Source organism: Desmodus rotundus, chromosome 3 (genome assembly GCF_022682495.2).
Source record: "Desmodus rotundus isolate HL8 chromosome 3, HLdesRot8A.1, whole genome shotgun sequence".
NCBI lineage: Eukaryota > Metazoa > Chordata > Mammalia > Chiroptera > Phyllostomidae > Desmodus > Desmodus rotundus.
Window position 1 is genome coordinate 160,983,928 of NC_071389.1, and position 24,120 is coordinate 161,008,047.

General features: G+C 44.9%; 1 protein-coding gene across 9 annotated transcripts in view; it reads right to left on the reverse strand.

Moving 5' to 3' along the window:
- The window catches only part of LOC112318433 (mucin-19), a 94,408-nt gene that overhangs the window by 17,705 nt on the left and 52,583 nt on the right, over positions 1–24,120 (reverse strand). For 5 of the 9 annotated variants that reach the window (XM_071221049.1, XM_071221054.1, XM_071221051.1 and 2 more), the window contains 28 exons: positions 22,478–22,573; positions 20,344–20,889; positions 20,128–20,181; positions 19,925–19,978; positions 19,495–19,548; positions 19,321–19,374; positions 18,735–18,788; positions 18,355–18,429; positions 16,347–16,442; positions 14,180–14,758; positions 13,964–14,017; positions 13,761–13,814; positions 13,331–13,384; positions 13,157–13,210; positions 12,571–12,624; positions 12,191–12,265; positions 10,183–10,278; positions 8,019–8,594; positions 7,803–7,856; positions 7,600–7,653; positions 7,170–7,223; positions 6,996–7,049; positions 6,410–6,463; positions 6,030–6,104; positions 4,022–4,117; positions 1,855–2,433; positions 1,639–1,692; positions 1,436–1,489 (listed from right to left, as the gene is read on the reverse strand). In XM_071221049.1, the coding sequence (XP_071077150.1) occupies positions 1,436–1,489; positions 1,639–1,692; positions 1,855–2,433; positions 4,022–4,117; positions 6,030–6,104; positions 6,410–6,463; positions 6,996–7,049; positions 7,170–7,223; positions 7,600–7,653; positions 7,803–7,856; positions 8,019–8,594; positions 10,183–10,278; positions 12,191–12,265; positions 12,571–12,624; positions 13,157–13,210; positions 13,331–13,384; positions 13,761–13,814; positions 13,964–14,017; positions 14,180–14,758; positions 16,347–16,442; positions 18,355–18,429; positions 18,735–18,788; positions 19,321–19,374; positions 19,495–19,548; positions 19,925–19,978; positions 20,128–20,181; positions 20,344–20,889; positions 22,478–22,573 (3,807 nt within the window). The remainder of the gene's footprint in view (positions 1–1,435; positions 1,490–1,638; positions 1,693–1,854; positions 2,434–4,021; positions 4,118–6,029; positions 6,105–6,409; positions 6,464–6,995; positions 7,050–7,169; positions 7,224–7,599; positions 7,654–7,802; positions 7,857–8,018; positions 8,595–10,182; positions 10,279–12,190; positions 12,266–12,570; positions 12,625–13,156; positions 13,211–13,330; positions 13,385–13,760; positions 13,815–13,963; positions 14,018–14,179; positions 14,759–16,346; positions 16,443–18,354; positions 18,430–18,734; positions 18,789–19,320; positions 19,375–19,494; positions 19,549–19,924; positions 19,979–20,127; positions 20,182–20,343; positions 20,890–22,477; positions 22,574–24,120) is intronic. The other 4 variants (XM_071221056.1, XM_071221055.1, XM_071221052.1 and 1 more) reach the window with 3 other exon arrangements.

The window sequence follows — 24,120 nt, forward strand, 5'->3', positions numbered from 1 at the left end:
CTTGTGGGCAGGGTCTCTGGGTTGGGAGAATTTCTTTTCAATTCTACTTCCCCAACACTTGAAATATGACTCCTTTTAATTCCCCTGATATTGAATATATCCTGAAAATTTCACACAGCTTAGTTAAGGAGTTTTGCTCAAGTTAAAGTACATAGATGTAGTGATGGTACACTGATTATAACACCACATTTTTCCTAATTAGAATAATTCAGTTATTTCTTCACCCCAGGTCATCAGGTCTCTTATTATAATTTCCACTGGAGTTCCCATTCCAACACTTACCACTGAACATTGCCTCACTTTGATTATCTTCTTTGGCCTTGCATGTTTATAAATATTCATTTTTCTTGCTCAAAATCAAGGACTAAGAGAACAAGTACCTTACTCTACTCTGTACCTATGTTATCTAGAGCACGCAGGGTGATGGGACACATACAAAAGAGTCCTTTATTTCTTTCTGGAATTCAGTGTTAAAAATGACACAAATAATAATAATTAAATTCCCCAGGAAACTTCATCTCAGACAAAATTATGAGGTAGAAAATCACATCGCCATTGTCTATGTTTATTCTGATTATGTTATTTCAGTGTCCGAAGATCCAGAAGTAATTACACCACCAGTTCCCTGGTGGCTACATTTCCCCCTCCAGTTATTCCTAATCGAAGAGAACAGCAGTGGTCACTCCACACTGGGAGTGTAGAATTAGCGAGTAAGCATGTAAGACCCCAGGTTAAACTTGAATCCCAGAAAAGGAACAGACAGCCATACCCTAACTATTGCATGACACGTGTTAATTATACAAAATATTCCTTCTTCGTGTAAAATTTAGAAGTTAAATGACATTCTCTATTTTATCTGGAAATTCAAGTCTACATGAATGGTTGTGTTGCAAATGCCCCCACTATTGGTATTTTTGTCCTAAATTGATGGGCATAAAGCCATAGCCATTACTAAATTCAAAAACTCCTCATAACAGATTGATGACTCAGCTACATCAATGATAAACACGAATAAAGTACCCAGGGGGACCTGTACCTTGCCTGCTCAGCTCCCTGCTGCACTGGTACCTGAGGAGCAGACTTCACTAATTGAATTGTCTATTTACAACTTGATTTAGATAGGAACCTAAAGTCTCCATGGAACACCAGACTATCATTTTATGTTCCAAGACTTCATCCGTACATGCCCCATGTGCCCCAGAGTTTCTATAACTCTTTTTTGAGTGCTTCACCATGCTGCCTCTTCCTTTGGAGAGGAGAGAAGAATTTTCTCCCCACCGTACTCTTTCTGTGGCCTTATTGTTTCCTCATGGTGGTCTAGGAAAGGCTCTTGTAAGCTCAGTCAGAAGAGACTGCCCTGCAGAGCTGGTATGTGTTGTTGTTGTTGCTTTCCTGACTTTATCATGAAGGACAGGTAGTAGTTTAGAACACTCACCTGTGACTATTCCAGCCCCGTTTGTTTTGCTTTCTCCAAGGAGAGTTGTGGCCTCTGAGGGACAGAATAAGGACAGAGGTGATTGGAGAATATTTCAGGATCATGGAAAAGAGAAGGTGGTACCCCTGCAATGCATAATCCCAGAGGAGACACCTAGTGTCTGAGAGAGGATGGGAAAGAATCTTTTCAACTTGCTGCCTCACCTGTGTTGGAACTTCCTGGGGCCACAGTTGTGCCAGGGGCTACGCCAGTGGTGCCTGAAACACAAAAGGGACTGTGGTCACCATAGGGTCATGTTTCTTGTTTAGAACCACGTACCTACAAACAACCTAAATACATTTTCATTGATCTCACTGACTCAATGTCCACCTCTCCTTTGATATGAGCCCCAGGTTTTCCCTCCTTAACCCTTTTATTACCCAGATGTTCAGCTCTCGAGCCAGTAGTTCCTGTTCCTAGAGCCGATGGTCTAGTTGTCCCTGAGTTTTCAGATAATGATTCAGTGCTTCCTGAATCTGTGACTGGTATTCCAGTTGTTCCTGATTCTCCAGGAGACGGTCCTGTGGTCTCTGATGCTCCTGCTGCTGATCCTGTTGTCCCTAATCCTCCAGTTGGTGGCCCAGTTGCTGATGATGATTCAGGTGATGATCCAGTTGTCCCTGGCATTCCTGTTGCTCCTTCATTTGTCTTTGACGAAGGACCAGTTGTCTCTGAACCTACCACAGAGGATCTAGTTGTTCCCATAGTTCCAGAGGATGTTCCTCTGCCGCCAGATCCTCCTCCACCACTGGATCCTCCATAGCCGTATCCTCCACTGCTGGATCCTCCATAGCTGTATCCTCCACCACTGGATCCTCCATAGTGGTATCCTCCACCACTGGATCCTCCATAGTGGTATCCTCCACTGGATCCTCCAGGCGATGGTGCCATTGTTCCTGTCACAACAGAGGATGGCGCTGTTGTGGCACCTGATCCTTCAGCTGGTTGTCCAGTTGTGCCTATGAACACATGTAGTAGAAATACGTTGCTTTCCAGCTGTCCTGGTCCTTAGTCAACCTAAGGGCTCATGCTGTGCACATTCCAGACTGTAGCTTTCATGCATCTTTTACCCCTGTGGCAACTCACCTGTTTCACACCTTTTGTTTTTCTACAGTTAACTTCCTCCTAACGCTTTGCTTTTCTTGCATACCTGATATGTCATGGAAATTCTCAGCAATGCATCAGTATTACCTCATTTTACCATTCAGACAACCCTATGACATGTATAGTATTATTCCCATTTCAGTGGTGCAGCTGTGCTTCTCCTGCCACTTCCAAGTCATTCCAAGACTCTGCTGTCACACCCCATAAACACAGTATGGGGGGGGGGCATGTACATTATTGTGCCAGTCCAATACTGACTGCTTTTGAAGGGAAGATTTGGAGGAACCAGAAGAATTAAAATGTTCTTGAAAAAGTTAATCATTTTATACCATTTTACGCCCTTTGTTGGATGGTATTTGGTAAATTTCACTGAAATCAACAAGGTTCTGATTTAACACCATCCTTTTGACAAAAGCCACAGCCTCTGAATGACATCTCTACTCATGAAACGTGTCCCCTTCAGGTGGTGTCACTTCACCACTGGGTGCTCTAGTGGGTTCACCAGCTGAGGGTCCTGTGGCCCCTTTCAAAATAAACAATCGACATATGTCATGACCTTTCGTTAGACAGACAGACTTTCCTGTGCTCTTGTTTCAACACACTCTTCAAGGTTCTGTTCACACCCATTTCAAGGTCACTATGTCTCAAAATCCATCATGAGAATCCCCTGGCTGCTTAGTAAACAGGCAGATTCACTAGCCTAGGCGTTCTCAACACAGGCTCTTCGTTGATACCAGCTGTAAGGTTTCCAAGAATTACTTATGCCAGCGCAGTTCCTCCTGGAGTTTGGAGTCACTTAGTCTGTAAAGGGCTCCTCAGTATTTTCAAAAATTCCTCTATCGAGGCTGATGTAGTGACGATTGCAAACTACAATCTCAACTTCACTGCACACTCAGAGCCTCAGAAGTTCTAAGGTAAGAGGCTTGGACTCCACAATACAATATGCGTTGCTCTAAGTCACCTCTGAGCTGGTGCTAGAGAAACACCATCATTAAGCCCATAAATGTAGGGAAGGTGAAGTCACGAATATGCGCACTAACTAACCACTAATAGCTTAGTGAAGCTGCTGGTGACTTCCCCAAGGTCAGTATGAAGGTGCTTCAGACCCCCCTAGTCCACACTGCTTGGCCTCCCCAGGCTGTGCCTGGGGCACTTGAGGCCCCACTGGTGCCTTTGCTCCCAGGTGCTGTTGTGAAGGCCTCTGCTTCTCCTGAGAGCCTAACATATCAGCAAGGAAGGGACGTTATTTCCAGAGTTGCAGGATTCTCCCTGTCAGTCTCTAATGGGACAGAATCGAGCTTTCTGACACAAAAGAAATCTTAAAACGGTGCCTAGGATTTCTGCAGCTACATGGTCTAATATCATATATAGCCTAACCCTCAGCTCAACCCGTAATATGTTCAGTACCATTTAATAGGCACGGAGGTGTACATCCTGACTTGCCTGGGTTTCCTGGGCTTGTTGCTCCTGTGCTTGGTTCTCTGGGAGTGGTCTCTTCCTCAGGTTGTATATGTGGTGCAGTAGGGGCCCCTGATCCAGCTGAAAAAATATGCAGAGCAGTTGAAAAAATACCCTAGACATGAATCTTCTCATTTGGTTTTGTGTGAATACGCTGAGACAGGTAATATTTTTCTTCCCATTTAACAGTCCTGGTGGAGTGACATCTCCAGGTCACTGGGTTGGTTGGCAGCACCTGAGGAAGCCATACCCCGGTGGTCTAGCCCCAGAGTTCCTGCTGTCAACTTTGGTTCTCACACGACCTGTGCTAAAGGAGCCACACTGTAAACATTTCCATCAGGTCTGCTGGATGTTTTCGGAAAATGCCGTAAGTAGAGAAATAAAATCCTTTACATCACATCGTCCACCACATATACTTTATTAAAGAAGTTTAAGGTGGTTTGGTAAATTTGCTGTTTCTAAATGGCTGTTCTCTGTTTCAATTATTATGTCAGCATGGACATCAAGCACAAACACTTCTGGAAGGCACTCACTCGTAGAGAAACCCTTCACAGCCCTGTTGAAAACAACTGTACTTACCGCCTGATAACCTGATTGACTGGCCATTATTACCTAAATAAATCGGATTCAACTTTTAGGAAATGTACACTGCACAGCTGTCCCCGAAAGGTTCAGGCAGACCACTGCTCTGATGGAAATGAACCAGTTTCCTCACTTGTGCTGCTGTAGATTCCAACTTTTAACACATTATTTTCATGTAACTGTATTTTGCTCCAAAAAGTGTGTGACATAATTTGAAATCTAGGAGATTACTAAAGGAAAAATGTATGAACACAATATCAGACTACACATTATTTAGTAACATCAGACCAAGAATCAGTTAATAAAGGCATAAAGAGAAGGCCCATGCATACTCTAAAGACATGGTTTTCAGTGGCATGTAAAGATACTTTGTTTCTCCTAACAGCAATCATAACGATTGCAGGATTTTAAGTAGTGGAGTGACTTGGTGAGTGCAGGGTGTTCCCAAGTCCATTCTGTTCTGGTCCGGGGAACTGACTACAGCGGAAAGTGGCAGGGAAGTGGAGAATGGAAAAGGCCTCAACTTCGGAAAGCACCAAATGCTAAAGGGGCTTCTTAACTAACCCACTGTGCTGGGTCGCTCCCTTATGTGCTTCTCATTCTACAGAGGTGGACCTCAAGAGTCGCATATCTGAAATGTGTGCAGGAGAAGTGGATGTTCTGGTGGGGGAAGCACACTTTGATCACCACCGTGTGAAGGAAGGGGAGTCTGCTGGACCCCTGCCGAGACCAGGCAGAAAATGTTTAACACGTGAGCACTAGCAGAGCAAATGTGATGCAGAGGAGAAAATGCAAGAGGTACTTACATCAAGTACTGCATAAGGGGTGGGGTAAAATCACTCATGTTTCTTTTAATCAACATTGTCTATGCTTAAAGAATAACAATAATGTTTTATTAATGATACAATGGTTGACATTTAGCCAGTGATGCACACAGCAAAGCATATACACACATGGCTTTGGCTTTTGCTTGGTTTTTACTTGATTGTTTTTTGTTTTGTTTGTATGTTTGCTCTCAAGCATAGCCCAGGGAACAGTGGAACGATTACAGTGAAGGCTAAAGATTCTGAGTTCTAATCCTGCTTCTCCCAGTTGTACGAACTTTTATTATTTCCTTCTTAATTGCAACAAATGGACTTTACTGTATTACTTAATGTGGAGTTTAGTACATTATACATATCAGCACAATCCAGAAATGTTGTGTACCAGAGAAATATGTGATTCATATTTTGTTGATAAATCAACACAAATTACGGAGTATTTTCCTAAAGTGTTAGGTTACTTGATGAAGACATTGGCCCCCCATCATCTTATGCTGTACTCAGGGTGCAGGGGTTCCTGAGTAGAGCAGAGTTGACCTGTGAGAAGCAGCTACGGGAGAAAGAGCATTTCACTCATTCCTTTCTCTCACCTTCTCTGAAGCTTGTGTCTCCTGTGATTTTGGTTTTGGCTCCTGTGGTCGCCCCTGCTGATGCTCCAGTGGTCCCTGATGAAGGCAAAGGAAAACGAAACACATGCTGGTATCAAGTGCACAGGTGCTATCAACACTCCAGTTAATGGGCATCTATAATTCTAACAACGTGATAAACTTTATGCAGTCAAACCGTGAGAAAACCAAAGACTCTGCACAGTAATTACACGTAGAGGACACCTACCTCTGTTATTATGGCTAGGTCGGCTATCTTTATTTTGTAAAACATTGCACTGGGCTGCACTGCCTGAAAGCAGGTGCTCAGTCGAGGCTGTGCACTGGGCTCTGAACTTCATGGGCTGACACTCTGGGTATCCTACCTGGCCGGGTCTCCTGTGGGCTGCTGCTGGCTCCAGGTGAAACCATGGTGGTACCTGCTAACACAAGAACAGTGAACCTTCAACAGAAGCACACACTTCTTCATTCTGTGCAATTTATTAAGCAACTCTTCCATACAATATTGTATTAGGCCTTTGCATGTGTCACTGAAGAATGTTCTCAGATTTCTCCCCTAAGTCACTCCATTCTGGCAGCTGAAGACCAGCGGTGAATAATACACAGGACAAATAAGTCAATTGGATATCTCTCAATGAGCGCTGTGGGAAATCATGTATCTCAAAGGGGGCCTTGGCAGGCAGGGGCTTGCTTACAGGTGGGCCTCTTCCCTCCCATCCAACTGCTTGCTTTGCAAGCTTGGGCCTCTGAAAATAAGGACAAAGTCATGTGAGGCCCGAGAATTCCTAGGCTGAGCTGGGTTTGGGACTTGGCCTATTGTGTTCCCAGAAGAAACGTGGGCACATGTCCTCAGCCCACCTTCCCACTCAGGTGTTCACCTTAGCCACACTAACAGAGATTCTATTGGAAGAAAAGATGAAGAAGAAGAAGACTCAGACTTAAACAGCTCACCCCCTGTAAGTCCTTCTTGGCTTGTCCCCTTTCCAACCACGGAAGTTGTGGCCCCTGATGGAGACAAAAAGGGAAGGGTTACAGTCTGGGGTGTGGGAAACTCACTGTCCCTGTTTCATAATCTATCATCGAACATGCCAAAATCCAGTTTTTCCATGTGTTTTCTCACGTTACCTGTGTGGTAAGTTCCAGGTTCCAGAGTTTTTCCAGGGACTATGGCAGTACTGCCTACAACAAGAAAAGGGCAGTCATCACTAATTCAATTGCCTATTCACAACTTGATTTAGATAGGAACCTAAAGTCTCCATGGAACACCAGACTATCATTTTATGTTCCTAGACTTCATCCGTACATGCCCCATGTGCCCCAGAGTTTCTATAACTCTTTTTTGAGTGCTTCACCATGCTGCCTCTTCCTTTGGAGAGGAGAGAAGAATTTTCTCCCCACCGTACTCTTTCTGTGGCCTTATTGTTTCCTCATGGTGGTCTAGGAAAGGCTCTTGTAAGCTCAGTCAGAAGAGACTGCCCTGCAGAGCTGGTATGTGTTGTTGTTGTTGCTTTCCTGACTTTATCATGAAGGACAGGTAGTAGTTTAGAACACTCACCTGTGACTATTCCAGCCCCGTTTGTTTTGCTTTCTCCAAGGAGAGTTGTGGCCTCTGAGGGACAGAATAAGGACAGAGGTGATTGGAGAATATTTCAGGATCATGGAAAAGAGAAGGTGGTACCCCTGCAATGCATAATCCCAGAGGAGACACCTAGTGTCTGAGAGAGGATGGGAAAGAGTCTTTTCAACTTGCTGCCTCACCTGTGTTGGAACTTCCTGGGGCCACAGTTGTGCCAGGGGCTACGCCAGTGGTGCCTGAAACACAAAAGGGACTGTGGTCACCATAGGGTCATGTTTCTTGTTTAGAACCACGTACCTACAAACAACCTAAATACATTTTCATTGATCTCACTGACTCAATGTCCACCTCTCCTTTGATATGAGCCCCAGGTTTTCCCTCCTTAACCCTTTTATTACCCAGATGTTCAGCTCTCGAGCCAGTAGTTCCTGTTCCTAGAGCCGATGGTCTAGTTGTCCCTGAGTTTTCAGATAATGATTCAGTGCTTCCTGAATCTGTGACTGGTATTCCAGTTGTTCCTGATTCTCCAGGAGACGGTCCTGTGGTCTCTGATGCTCCTGCTGCTGATCCTGTTGTCCCTAATCCTCCAGTTGGTGGCCCAGTTGCTGATGATGATTCAGGTGATGATCCAGTTGTCCCTGGCATTCCTGTTGCTCCTTCATTTGTCTTTGACGAAGGACCAGTTGTCTCTGAACCTACCACAGAGGATCTAGTTGTTCCCATAGTTCCAGAGGATGTTCCTCTGCCGCCAGATCCTCCTCCACCACTGGATCCTCCATAGCCGTATCCTCCACTGCTGGATCCTCCATAGCTGTATCCTCCACCACTGGATCCTCCATAGTGGTATCCTCCACTGGATCCTCCATAGTGGTATCCTCCACTGGATCCTCCAGGCGATGGTGCCATTGTTCCTGTCACAACAGAGGATGGCGCTGTTGTGGCACCTGATCCTTCAGCTGGTTGTCCAGTTGTGCCTATGAACACATGTAGTAGAAATACGTTGCTTTCCAGCTGTCCTGGTCCTTAGTCAACCTAAGGGCTCATGCTGTGCACATTCCAGACTGTAGCTTTCATGCATCTTTTACCCCTGTGGCAACTCACCTGTTTCACACCTTTTGTTTTTCTACAGTTAACTTCCTCCTAACGCTTTGCTTTTCTTGCATACCTGATATGTCATGGAAATTCTCAGCAATGCATCAGTATTACCTCATTTTACCATTCAGACAACCCTATGACATGTATAGTATTATTCCCATTTCAGTGGTGCAGCTGTGCTTCTCCTGCCACTTCCAAGTCATTCCAAGACTCTGCTGTCACACCCCATAAACACAGTATGGGGGGGGGGCATGTACATTATTGTGCCAGTCCAATACTGACTGCTTTTGAAGGGAAGATTTGGAGGAACCAGAAGAATTAAAATGTTCTTGAAAAAGTTAATCATTTTATACCATTTTACGCCCTTTGTTGGATGGTATTTGGTAAATTTCACTGAAATCAACAAGGTTCTGATTTAACACCATCCTTTTGACAAAAGCCACAGCCTCTGAATGACATCTCTACTCATGAAACGTGTCCCCTTCAGGTGGTGTCACTTCACCACTGGGTGCTCTAGTGGGTTCACCAGCTGAGGGTCCTGTGGCCCCTTTCAAAATAAACAATCGACATATGTCATGACCTTTCGTTAGACAGACAGACTTTCCTGTGCTCTTGTTTCAACACACTCTTCAAGGTTCTGTTCACACCCATTTCAAGGTCACTATGTCTCAAAATCCATCATGAGAATCCCCTGGCTGCTTAGTAAACAGGCAGATTCACTAGCCTAGGCGTTCTCAACACAGGCTCTTCGTTGATACCAGCTGTAAGGTTTCCAAGAATTACTTATGCCAGCGCAGTTCCTCCTGGAGTTTGGAGTCACTTAGTCTGTAAAGGGCTCCTCAGTATTTTCAAAAATTCCTCTATCGAGGCTGATGTAGTGACGATTGCAAACTACAATCTCAACTTCACTGCACACTCAGAGCCTCAGAAGTTCTAAGGTAAGAGGCTTGGACTCCACAATACAATATGCGTTGCTCTAAGTCACCTCTGAGCTGGTGCTAGAGAAACACCATCATTAAGCCCATAAATGTAGGGAAGGTGAAGTCACGAATATGCGCACTAACTAACCACTAATAGCTTAGTGAAGCTGCTGGTGACTTCCCCAAGGTCAGTATGAAGGTGCTTCAGACCCCCCTAGTCCACACTGCTTGGCCTCCCCAGGCTGTGCCTGGGGCACTTGAGGCCCCACTGGTGCCTTTGCTCCCAGGTGCTGTTGTGAAGGCCTCTGCTTCTCCTGAGAGCCTAACATATCAGCAAGGAAGGGACGTTATTTCCAGAGTTGCAGGATTCTCCCTGTCAGTCTCTAATGGGACAGAATCGAGCTTTCTGACACAAAAGAAATCTTAAAACGGTGCCTAGGATTTCTGCAGCTACATGGTCTAATATCATATATAGCCTAACCCTCAGCTCAACCCGTAATATGTTCAGTACCATTTAATAGGCACGGAGGTGTACATCCTGACTTGCCTGGGTTTCCTGGGCTTGTTGCTCCTGTGCTTGGTTCTCTGGGAGTGGTCTCTTCCTCAGGTTGTATATGTGGTGCAGTAGGGGCCCCTGATCCAGCTGAAAAAATATGCAGAGCAGTTGAAAAAATACCCTAGACATGAATCTTCTCATTTGGTTTTGTGTGAATACGCTGAGACAGGTAATATTTTTCTTCCCATTTAACAGTCCTGGTGGAGTGACATCTCCAGGTCACTGGGTTGGTTGGCAGCACCTGAGGAAGCCATACCCCGGTGGTCTAGCCCCAGAGTTCCTGCTGTCAACTTTGGTTCTCACACGACCTGTGCTAAAGGAGCCACACTGTAAACATTTCCATCAGGTCTGCTGGATGTTTTCGGAAAATGCCGTAAGTAGAGAAATAAAATCCTTTACATCACATCGTCCACCACATATACTTTATTAAAGAAGTTTAAGGTGGTTTGGTAAATTTGCTGTTTCTAAATGGCTGTTCTCTGTTTCAATTATTATGTCAGCATGGACATCAAGCACAAACACTTCTGGAAGGCACTCACTCGTAGAGAAACCCTTCACAGCCCTGTTGAAAACAACTGTACTTACCGCCTGATAACCTGATTGACTGGCCATTATTACCTAAATAAATCGGATTCAACTTTTAGGAAATGTACACTGCACAGCTGTCCCCGAAAGGTTCAGGCAGACCACTGCTCTGATGGAAATGAACCAGTTTCCTCACTTGTGCTGCTGTAGATTCCAACTTTTAACACATTATTTTCATGTAACTGTATTTTGCTCCAAAAAGTGTGTGACATAATTTGAAATCTAGGAGATTACTAAAGGAAAAATGTATGAACACAATATCAGACTACACATTATTTAGTAACATCAGACCAAGAATCAGTTAATAAAGGCATAAAGAGAAGGCCCATGCATACTCTAAAGACATGGTTTTCAGTGGCATGTAAAGATACTTTGTTTCTCCTAACAGCAATCATAACGATTGCAGGATTTTAAGTAGTGGAGTGACTTGGTGAGTGCAGGGTGTTCCCAAGTCCATTCTGTTCTGGTCCGGGGAACTGACTACAGCGGAAAGTGGCAGGGAAGTGGAGAATGGAAAAGGCCTCAACTTCGGAAAGCACCAAATGCTAAAGGGGCTTCTTAACTAACCCACTGTGCTGGGTCGCTCCCTTATGTGCTTCTCATTCTACAGAGGTGGACCTCAAGAGTCGCATATCTGAAATGTGTGCAGGAGAAGTGGATGTTCTGGTGGGGGAAGCACACTTTGATCACCACCGTGTGAAGGAAGGGGAGTCTGCTGGACCCCTGCCGAGACCAGGCAGAAAATGTTTAACACGTGAGCACTAGCAGAGCAAATGTGATGCAGAGGAGAAAATGCAAGAGGTACTTACATCAAGTACTGCATAAGGGGTGGGGTAAAATCACTCATGTTTCTTTTAATCAACATTGTCTATGCTTAAAGAATAACAATAATGTTTTATTAATGATACAATGGTTGACATTTAGCCAGTGATGCACACAGCAAAGCATATACACACATGGCTTTGGCTTTTGCTTGGTTTTTACTTGATTGTTTTTTGTTTTGTTTGTATGTTTGCTCTCAAGCATAGCCCAGGGAACAGTGGAACGATTACAGTGAAGGCTAAAGATTCTGAGTTCTAATCCTGCTTCTCCCAGTTGTACGAACTTTTATTATTTCCTTCTTAATTGCAACAAATGGACTTTACTGTATTACTTAATGTGGAGTTTAGTACATTATACATATCAGCACAATCCAGAAATGTTGTGTACCAGAGAAATATGTGATTCATATTTTGTTGATAAATCAACACAAATTACGGAGTATTTTCCTAAAGTGTTAGGTTACTTGATGAAGACATTGGCCCCCCATCATCTTATGCTGTACTCAGGGTGCAGGGGTTCCTGAGTAGAGCAGAGTTGACCTGTGAGAAGCAGCTACGGGAGAAAGAGCATTTCACTCATTCCTTTCTCTCACCTTCTCTGAAGCTTGTGTCTCCTGTGATTTTGGTTTTGGCTCCTGTGGTCGCCCCTGCTGATGCTCCAGTGGTCCCTGATGAAGGCAAAGGAAAACGAAACACATGCTGGTATCAAGTGCACAGGTGCTATCAACACTCCAGTTAATGGGCATCTATAATTCTAACAACGTGATAAACTTTATGCAGTCAAACCGTGAGAAAACCAAAGACTCTGCACAGTAATTACACGTAGAGGACACCTACCTCTGTTATTATGGCTAGGTCGGCTATCTTTATTTTGTAAAACATTGCACTGGGCTGCACTGCCTGAAAGCAGGTGCTCAGTCGAGGCTGTGCACTGGGCTCTGAACTTCATGGGCTGACACTCTGGGTATCCTACCTGGCCGGGTCTCCTGTGGGCTGCTGCTGGCTCCAGGTGAAACCATGGTGGTACCTGCTAACACAAGAACAGTGAACCTTCAACAGAAGCACACACTTCTTCATTCTGTGCAATTTATTAAGCAACTCTTCCATACAATATTGTATTAGGCCTTTGCATGTGTCACTGAAGAATGTTCTCAGATTTCTCCCCTAAGTCACTCCATTCTGGCAGCTGAAGACCAGCGGTGAATAATACACAGGACAAATAAGTCAATTGGATATCTCTCAATGAGCGCTGTGGGAAATCATGTATCTCAAAGGGGGCCTTGGCAGGCAGGGGCTTGCTTACAGGTGGGCCTCTTCCCTCCCATCCAACTGCTTGCTTTGCAAGCTTGGGCCTCTGAAAATAAGGACAAAGTCATGTGAGGCCCAAGAATTCCTAGGCTGAGCTGGGTTTGGGACTTGGCCTATTGTGTTCCCAGAAGAAACGTGGGCACATGTCCTCAGCCCACCTTCCCACTCAGGTGTTCACCTTAGCCACACTAACAGAAATTCTATTGGAAGAAAAGATGAAGAAGAAGAAGACTCAGACTTAAACAACTCACCCCCTGTAAGTCCTTCTTGGCTTGTCCCCTTTCCAACCACGGAAGTTGTGGCCCCTGATGGAGACAAAAAGGGAAGGGTTACAGTCTGGGGTGTGGGAAACTCACTGTCCCTGTTTCATAATCTATCATCGAACATGCCAAAATCCAGTTTTTCCATGTGTTTTCTCACGTTACCTGTGTGGTAAGTTCCAGGTTCCAGAGTTTTTCCAGGGACTATGGCAGTACTGCCTACAACAAGAAAAGGGCAGTCATCACTAATTCAATTGCCTATTCACAACTTGATTTAGATAGGAACCTAAAGTCTCCATGGAACACCAGACTATCATTTTATGTTCCAAGACTTCATCCGTACATGCCCCATGTGCCCCAGAGTTTCTATAACTCTTTTTTGAGTGCTTCACCATGCTGCCTCTTCCTTTGGAGAGGAGAGAAGAATTTTCTCCCCACCGTACTCTTTCTGTGGCCTTATTGTTTCCTCATGGTGGTCTAGGAAAGGCTCTTGTAAGCTCAGTCAGAAGAGACTGCCCTGCAGAGCTGGTATGTGTTGTTGTTGTTGCTTTCCTGACTTTATCATGAAGGACAGGTAGTAGTTTAGAACACTCACCTGTGACTATTCCAGCCCCGTTTGTTTTGCTTTCTCCAAGGAGAGTTGTGGCCTCTGAGGGACAGAATAAGGACAGAGGTGATTGGAGAATATTTCAGGATCATGGAAAAGAGAAGGTGGTACCCCTGCAATGCATAATCCCAGAGGAGACACCTAGTGTCTGAGAGAGGATGGGAAAGAATCTTTTCAACTTGCTGCCTCACCTGTGTTGGAACTTCCTGGGGCCACAGTTGTGCCAGGGGCTACGCCAGTGGTGCCTGAAACACAAAAGGGACTGTGGTCACCATAGGGTCATGTTTCTTGTTTAGAACCACGTACCTACAAACAACCTAAATACATTTTCATTGATCTCACTGACTCAATGTCCACCTCTCCTTTGATATGAGCCCCAGGTTTTCCCTCCTTAACCCTTTTATTACCCAGATGTTCAGCTCTCGAGCCAGTAGTTCCTGTTCCTAGAGCCGATGGTCTAGTTGTCCCTGAGTTTTCAGATAATGATTCAGTGCTTCCTGAATCTGTGACTGGTATTCCAGTTGTTCCTGATTCTCCAGGAGACGGTCCTGTGGTCTCTGATGCTCCTGCTGCTGATCCTGTTGTCCCTAATCCTCCAGTTGGTGGCCCAGTTGCTGATGATGATTCAGGTGATGATCCAGTTGTCCCTGGCATTCCTGTTGCTCCTTCATTTGTCTTTGACGAAGGACCAGTTGTCTCTGAACCTACCACAGAGGATCTAGTTGTTCCCATAGTTCCAGAGGATGTTCCTCTGCCGCCAGATCCTCCTCCACCACTGGATCCTCCATAGCCGTATCCTCCACTGCTGGATCCTCCATAGCTGTATCCTCCACCACTGGATCCTCCATAGTGGTATCCTCCACCACTGGATCCTCCATAGTGGTATCCTCCACTGGATCCTCCAGGCGATGGTGCCATTGTTCCTGTCACAACAGAGGATGGCGCTGTTGTGGCACCTGATCCTTCAGCTGGTTGTCCAGTTGTGCCTATGAACACATGTAGTAGAAATACGTTGCTTTCCAGCTGTCCTGGTCCTTAGTCAACCTAAGGGCTCATGCTGTGCACATTCCAGACTGTAGCTTTCATGCATCTTTTACCCCTGTGGCAACTCACCTGTTTCACACCTTTTGTTTTTCTACAGTTAACTTCCTCCTAACGCTTTGCTTTTCTTGCATACCTGATATGTCATGGAAATTCTCAGCAATGCATCAGTATTACCTCATTTTACCATTCAGACAACCCTATGACATGTATAGTATTATTCCCATTTCAGTGGTGCAGCTGTGCTTCTCCTGCCACTTCCAAGTCATTCCAAGACTCTGCTGTCACACCCCATAAACACAGTATGGGGGGGGGGCATGTACATTATTGTGCCAGTCCAATACTGACTGCTTTTGAAGGGAAGATTTGGAGGAACCAGAAGAATTAAAATGTTCTTGAAAAAGTTAATCATTTTATACCATTTTACGCCCTTTGTTGGATGGTATTTGGTAAATTTCACTGAAATCAACAAGGTTCTGATTTAACACCATCCTTTTGACAAAAGCCACAGCCTCTGAATGACATCTCTACTCATGAAACGTGTCCCCTTCAGGTGGTGTCACTTCACCACTGGGTGCTCTAGTGGGTTCACCAGCTGAGGGTCCTGTGGCCCCTTTCAAAATAAACAATCGACATATGTCATGACCTTTCGTTAGACAGACAGACTTTCCTGTGCTCTTGTTTCAACACACTCTTCAAGGTTCTGTTCACACCCATTTCAAGGTCACTATGTCTCAAAATCCATCATGAGAATCCCCTGGCTGCTTAGTAAACAGGCAGATTCACTAGCCTAGGCGTTCTCAACACAGGCTCTTCGTTGATACCAGCTGTAAGGTTTCCAAGAATTACTTATGCCAGCGCAGTTCCTCCTGGAGTTTGGAGTCACTTAGTCTGTAAAGGGCTCCTCAGTATTTTCAAAAATTCCTCTATCGAGGCTGATGTAGTGACGATTGCAAACTACAATCTCAACTTCACTGCACACTCAGAGCCTCAGAAGTTCTAAGGTAAGAGGCTTGGACTCCACAATACAATATGCGTTGCTCTAAGTCACCTCTGAGCTGGTGCTAGAGAAACACCATCATTAAGCCCATAAATGTAGGGAAGGTGAAGTCACGAATATGCGCACTAACTAACCACTAATAGCTTAGTGAAGCTGCTGGTGACTTCCCCAAGGTCAGTATGAAGGTGCTTCAGACCCCCCTAGTCCACACTGCTTGGCCTCCCCAGGCTGTGCCTGGGGCACTTGAGGCCCCACTGGTGCCTTTGCTCCCAGGTGCTGTTGTGAAGGCCTCTGCTTCTCCTGAGAGCCTAACATATCAGCAAGGAAGGGACGTTATTTCCAGAGTTGCAGGATTCTCCCTGTCAGTCTCTAATGGGACAGAATCGAGCTTTCTGACACAAAAGAAATCTTAAAACGGTGCCTAGGATTTCTGCAGCTACATGGTCTAATATCATATATAGCCTAACCCTCAGCTCAACCCGTAATATGTTCAGTACCATTTAATAGGCACGGAGGTGTACATCCTGACTTGCCTGGGTTTCCTGGGCTTGTTGCTCCTGTGCTTGGTTCTCTGGGAGTGGTCTCTTCCTCAGGTTGTATATGTGGTGCAGTAGGGGCCCCTGATCCAGCTGAAAAAATATGCAGAGCAGTTGAAAAAATACCCTAGACATGAATCTTCTCATTTGGTTTTGTGTGAATACGCTGAGACAGGTAATATTTTTCTTCCCATTTAACAGTCCTGGTGGAGTGACATCTCCAGGTCACTGGGTTGGTTGGCAGCACCTGAGGAAGCCATACCCCGGTGGTCTAGCCCCAGAGTTCCTGCTGTCAACTTTGGTTCTCACACGACCTGTGCTAAAGGAGCCACACTGTAAACATTTCCATCAGGTCTGCTGGATGTTTTCGGAAAATGCCGTAAGTAGAGAAATAAAATCCTTTACATCACATCGTCCACCACATATACTTTATTAAAGAAGTTTAAGGTGGTTTGGTAAATTTGCTGTTTCTAAATGGCTGTTCTCTGTTTCAATTATTATGTCAGCATGGACATCAAGCACAAACACTTCTGGAAGGCACTCACTCGTAGAGAAACCCTTCACAGCCCTGTTGAAAACAACTGTACTTACCGCCTGATAACCTGATTGACTGGCCATTATTACCTAAATAAATCGGATTCAACTTTTAGGAAATGTACACTGCACAGCTGTCCCCGAAAGGTTCAGGCAGACCACTGCTCTGATGGAAATGAACCAGTTTCCTCACTTGTGCTGCTGTAGATTCCAACTTTTAACACATTATTTTCATGTAACTGTATTTTGCTCCAAAAAGTGTGTGACATAATTTGAAATCTAGGAGATTACTAAAGGAAAAATGTATGAACACAATATCAGACTACACATTATTTAGTAACATCAGACCAAGAATCAGTTAATAAAGGCATAAAGAGAAGGCCCATGCATACTCTAAAGACATGGTTTTCAGTGGCATGTAAAGATACTTTGTTTCTCCTAACAGCAATCATAACGATTGCAGGATTTTAAGTAGTGGAGTGACTTGGTGAGTGCAGGGTGTTCCCAAGTCCATTCTGTTCTGGTCCGGGGAACTGACTACAGCGGAAAGTGGCAGGGAAGTGGAGAATGGAAAAGGCCTCAACTTCGGAAAGCACCAAATGCTAAAGGGGCTTCTTAACTAACCCACTGTGCTGGGTCGCTCCCTTATGTGCTTCTCATTCTACAGAGGTGGACCTCAAGAGTCGCATATCTGAAATGTGTGCAGGAGAAGTGGATGTTCTGGTGGGGGAAGCACACTTTGATCACCACCGTGTGAAGGAAGGGGAGTCTGCTGGACCCCTGCCGAGACCAGGCAGAAAATGTTTAACACGTGAGCACTAGCAGAGCAAATGTGATGCAGAGGAGAAAATGCAAGAGGTACTTACATCAAGTACTGCATAAGGGGTGGGGTAAAATCACTCATGTTTCTTTTAATCAACATTGTCTATGCTTAAAGAATAACAATAATGTTTTATTAATGATACAATGGTTGACATTTAGCCAGTGATGCACACAGCAAAGCATATACACACATGGCTTTGGCTTTTGCTTGGTTTTTACTTGATTGTTTTTTGTTTTGTTTGTATGTTTGCTCTCAAGCATAGCCCAGGGAACAGTGGAACGATTACAGTGAAGGCTAAAGATTCTGAGTTCTAATCCTGCTTCTCCCAGTTGTACGAACTTTTATTATTTCCTTCTTAATTGCAACAAATGGACTTTACTGTATTACTTAATGTGGAGTTTAGTACATTATACATATCAGCACAATCCAGAAATGTTGTGTACCAGAGAAATATGTGATTCATATTTTGTTGATAAATCAACACAAATTACGGAGTATTTTCCTAAAGTGTTAGGTTACTTGATGAAGACATTGGCCCCCCATCATCTTATGCTGTACTCAGGGTGCAGGGGTTCCTGAGTAGAGCAGAGTTGACCTGTGAGAAGCAGCTACGGGAGAAAGAGCATTTCACTCATTCCTTTCTCTCACCTTCTCTGAAGCTTGTGTCTCCTGTGATTTTGGTTTTGGCTCCTGTGGTCGCCCCTGCTGATGCTCCAGTGGTCCCTGATGAAGGCAAAGGAAAACGAAACACATGCTGGTATCAAGTGCACAGGTGCTATCAACACTCCAGTTAATGGGCATCTATAATTCTAACAACGTGATAAACTTTATGCAGTCAAACCGTGAGAAAACCAAAGACTCTGCACAGTAATTACACGTAGAGGACACCTACCTCTGTTATTATGGCTAGGTCGGCTATCTTTATTTTGTAAAACATTGCACTGGGCTGCACTGCCTGAAAGCAGGTGCTCAGTCGAGGCTGTGCACTGGGCTCTGAACTTCATGGGCTGACACTCTGGGTATCCTACCTGGCCGGGTCTCCTGTGGGCTGCTGCTGGCTCCAGGTGAAACCATGGTGGTACCTGCTAACACAAGAACAGTGAACCTTCAACAGAAGCACACACTTCTTCATTCTGTGCAATTTATTAAGCAACTCTTCCATACAATATTGTATTAGGCCTTTGCATGTGTCACTGAAGAATGTTCTCAGATTTCTCCCCTAAGTCACTCCATTCTGGCAGCTGAAGACCAGCGGTGAATAATACACAGGACAAATAAGTCAATTGGATATCTCTCAATGAGCGCTGTGGGAAATCATGTATCTCAAAGGGGGCCTTGGCAGGCAGGGGCTTGCTTACAGGTGGGCCTCTTCCCTCCCATCCAACTGCTTGCTTTGCAAGCTTGGGCCTCTGAAAATAAGGACAAAGTCATGTGAGGCCAGAGAATTCCTAGGCTGAGCTGGGTTTGGGACTTGGCCTATTGTGTTCCCAGAAGAAACGTGGGCACATGTCCTCAGCCCGCCTTCCCACTCAGGTGTTCACCTTAGCCACACTAACAGAGATTCTATTGGAAGAAAAGATGAAGAAGAAGAAGACTCAGACTTAAACAGCTCACCCCCTGTAAGTCCTTCTTGGCTTGTCCCCTTTCCAACCACGGAAGTTGTGGCTGCTGATGGAGACAAAAAGGGAAGGGCTACAGTCTGGGGTGTGGGAAATTCACTCTCCCTGTTTCATAGTCTATCATCAAACATGCCAAAATCCAGTTTTTCCATGTGTTTTCTCACGTTACCTGTGTGGTAAGTTCCAGGTTCCAGAGTTTTTCCAGGGACTATGCCAGTAGTGCCTACAACAAGAAAAGGGCAGTCATCACTAATTCAATTGCCTATTCACAACTTGATTTAGATAGGAACCTAAAGTCTCCATGGAACACCAGACTATCATTTTATGTTCCAAGACTTCATCCGTACATGCCCCATGTGCCCCAGAGTTTCTATAACTCTTTTTTGAGTGCTTCACCATGCTGCCTCTTCCTTTGGAGAGGAGAGAAGAATTTTCTCCCCACCGTACTCTTTCTGTGGCCTTATTGTTTCCTCATGGTGGTCTAGGAAAGGCTCTTGTAAGCTCAGTCAGAAGAGACTGCCCTGTAGAGCTGGTATGTGTTGTTGTTGTTGCTTTCCTGACTTTATCATGAAGGACAGGTAGTAGTTTAGAACACTCACCTGTGACTATTCCAGCCCCATTTGTTTTGCTTTCTCCAAGGAGAGTTGTGGCCTCTGAGGGACAGAATAAGGACAGAGGTGATTGGAGAATATTTCAGGATCATGGAAAAGAGAAGGTGGTACCCCTGCAATGCATAATCTCAGAGGAGACACCTAGTGTCTGAGAGAGGATGGGAAAGAATCTTTTCAACTTGCTGCCTCACCTGTGTTGGAACTTCCTGGGGCCACAGTTGTGCCAGGGGCTACGCCAGTGGTGCCTGAAACACAAAAGGGACTGTGGTCACCATAGGGTCATGTTTCTTGTTTAGAACCACGTACCTACAAACAACCTAAATACATTTTCATTGATCTCACTGACTCAATGTCCACCTCTCCTTTGATATGAGCCCCAGGTTTTCCCTCCTTAACCCTTTTATTACCCAGATGTTCAGCTCTCGAGCCAGTAGTTCCTGTTCCTAGAGCCGATGGTCTAGTTGTCCCTGAGTTTTCAGATAATGATTCAGTGCTTCCTGAATCTGTGACTGGTATTCCAGTTGTTCCTGATTCTCCAGGAGACGGTCCTGTGGTCTCTGATGCTCCTGCTGCTGATCCTGTTGTCCCTAATCCTCCAGTTGGGGGCCCAGTTGCTGATGATGATTCAGGTGATGATCCAGTTGTCCCTGGCATTCCTGTTGCTCCTTCATTTGTCTTTGACGAAGGACCAGTTGTCTCTGAACCTACCACAGAGGATCTAGTTGTTCCCATAGTTCCAGAGGATGTTCCTCTGCCGCCAGATCCTCCTCCACTGCTGGATCCTCCATAGCTGTATCCTCCACCACTGGATCCTCCATAGTGGTATCCTCCACTGGATCCTCCATAGTGGTATCCTCCACTGGATCCTCCAGGCGATGGTGCCATTGTTCCTGTCACAACAGAGGATGGCACTGTTGTGGCACCTGATCCTTCAGCTGGTTGTCCAGTTGTGCCTATGAACACATGTAGTAGAAATACGTTGCTTTCCAGCTGTCCTGGTCCTTAGTCAACCTAAGGGCTCATGCTGTGCACATTCCAGATTGTAGCTTTCATGCATCTTTTATCCCTGTGGCAACTCACCTGTTTCACATCTTTTGTTTTTCTACAGTTAACTTCCTCCTACCGCTTTGCTTTTCTTGCATACCTCATATGTCATGGAAATTCTCAGCAATGCATCAGTATTACCTCATTTTACCATTCAGACAACCCTATGACATGTATAGCATTATTCCCATTTCAGTGGTGCAGCTGTGCTTGTCCTGCCACTTCCAAGTCATTCCAAGACTCTGCTGTCACACCCCATAAACACAGTATGAGGGGGGGGGCATGTACATTATTGTGCCAGTACAATACTGACTGCTTTTGAAGGGAAGATTTGGAGGAACCAGAAGAATTAAAATGTCCTTGAAAAAGTTAATCATTTTATACCATTTTACACCCTTTGTTGGATGGTATTTGGTAAATTTGAGTGAAATCAACAAGGGTCTGATTTAACACCATCCTTTTGACAAAAGCCACAGCCTCTGAATGACATCTCTACTCATGAAACGTGTCCCCTTCAGGTGGTGTCACTTCACCACTGGGTGCTCTAGTGGGTTCACCAGCTGAGGGTCCTGTGGCCCCTTTCAAAATAAACAATCGACATTGGCATGACCTTTTGTTACACAGACAGACTTTCCTGTTCTCTTGTTTCAACACACTTTTCAAGGTTTTGTTCACACCCATTTCAAGGTGACTATGTCTCAAAATCCATCATGAGAATCCCCTGGCTGCTTAGTAAACAGGCAGATTCACTAGCCTAGGCGTTCTCAACACAGGCTCTTCGTTGATACCAGCTGTAAGGTTTCCAAGAATTACTTATGCCAGCGCAGTTCCTCCTGGAGGTTGGAGTCACTTAGTCTGTAAAGGGCTCCTCAGTATTTTCAAAAATTCCTCTATCGAGGCTGATGTAGTGACGTTTGCAAACTACAATCTCAACTTCACTGCACACTCAGAGCCTCAGAAGTTCTAAGGTAAGAGGCTTGGACTCCACAATACAATATGCGTTGCTCTAAGTCACCTCTGAGCTGGTGCTAGAGAAACACCATCATTAATCCCATAAATGTAGGGAAGGTGAAGTCACGAATATGCGCACTAAGTAACCACTAATAGCTTAGTGAAGCTGCTGGTGACTTCCCCAAGGTCAGTATGAAGGTGCTTCAGACCCCCCTAGTCCACACTGCTTGGCCTCCCCAGGCTGTGCCTGGGGCACTTGAGGCCCCACTGGTGCCTTTGCTCCCAGGTGCTGTTGTGAAGGCCTCTGCTTCTCCTGAGAGCCTAACATATCAGCAAGGAAGGGATGTTATTTCCAGAGTTGCAGGATTCTCCCTGTCAGTCTCTAATGGGACAGAATCGAGCTTTCTAACACAAAAGAAATCTTAAAACGGTTCCTAGGATTTCTGCAGCTACATGGTCTAATATCATATATAGCCTAACCCTCAGCTCAACCCGTAATATGTTCAGTACCATTTAATAGGCACGGAGGTGTACATCCTGACTTGCCTGGGTTTCCTGGGCTTGTTGCTCCTGTGCTTGGTTCTCTGGGAGTGGTCTCTTCCTCAGGTTGTATATGTGGTGCAGTAGGGGCCCCTGATCCAGCTGAAAAAATATGCAGAGCAGTTGAAAAAATACCCTAGACATGAATCTTCTCATTTGGTTTTGTGTGAATACGCTGAGACAGGTAATATTTTTCTTCCCATTTAACAGTCCTGGTGGAGTGACATCTCCAGGTCACTGGGTTGGTTGGCAGCACCTGAGGAAGCCATACCCCGGTGGTCTAGCCCCAGAGTTCCTGCTGTCAACTTTGGTTCTCACACGACCTGTGCTAAAGGAGCCACACTGTAAACATTTCCATCAGGTCTGCTGGATGTTTTCGGAAAATGCCGTAAGTAGAGAAATAAAATCCTTTACATCACATCGTCCACCACATATACTTTATTAAAGAAGTTTAAGGTGGTTTGGTAAATTTGCTGTTTCTAAATGGCTGTTCTCTGTTTCAATTATTATGTCAGCATGGACATCAAGCACAAACACTTCTAGAAGGCACTCACTTGTAGAGAAACCCTTCACAGCCCTGTTGAGAACAACTGTACTTACCGCCTGATAACCTGATTGACTGGCCATTATTACCTAAATAAATCGGATTCAACTTTTAGGAAATGTACACTGCACAGCTGTCCCCGAAAGGTTCAGGCAGACCACTGCTCTGATGGAAATGAACCAGTTTCCTCACTTGTGCTGCTGTAGATTCCAACTTTTAACACATTATTTTCATGTAACTGTATTTTGCTCCAAAAAGTGTGTGACATAATTTGAAATCTAGGAGATTACTAAAGGAAAAATGTATGAACACAATATCAGACTACACATTATTTAGTAACATCAGACCCAGAATCAGTTAATAAAGGCATAAAGAGAAGGCCCATGCATACTCTAAAGACATGGTGTTCAGTGGCATGTAAAGATACTTTGTTTCTCCTAACAGCAATCATAACGATTGCAGGTTTTTAAGTAGTGGAGTGACTTGGTGAGTGCAGGGTGTTCCCAAGTCCATTCTGTTCTGGTCCGGGGAACTGACTACAGCGGAAAGTGGCAGGGAAGTGGAGAATGGAAAAGGCCTCAACTTCGGAAAGCACCAAATGCTAAAGGGGCTTCTTAACTAACCCACTGTGCTGGGTTGCTCCCTTATGTGCTTCTCATTCTACAGAGGTGGACCTCAAGAGTCGCATATCTGAAATGTGTGCAGGAGAAGTGGATGTTCTGGTGGGGGAAGCACACTTTGATCACCACCGTGTGAAGGAAGGGGAGTCTGCTGGACCCCTGCCGAGACCAGGCAGAAAATGTTTAACACGTGAGCACTTGCAGAGGAGATAATGCAAGAGGTACTTACATCAAGTACTGCATAAGGGGTGGGGTAAAATCACTCATGTTTCTTTTAATCAACATTGTCTATGCTTAAAGAATAACAATAATGTTTTATTAATGATACAATGGTTGACATTTAGCCAGTGATGCACACAGCAAAGCATATACACTCATGGCTTTGGCTTTTGCTTGGTTTTTACTTGATTGTTTTTTGTGTTGTTTGTATGTTTGCTCTCAAGCATAGCCCAGGGAACAGTGGAACGATTACAGTGAAGGCTAAA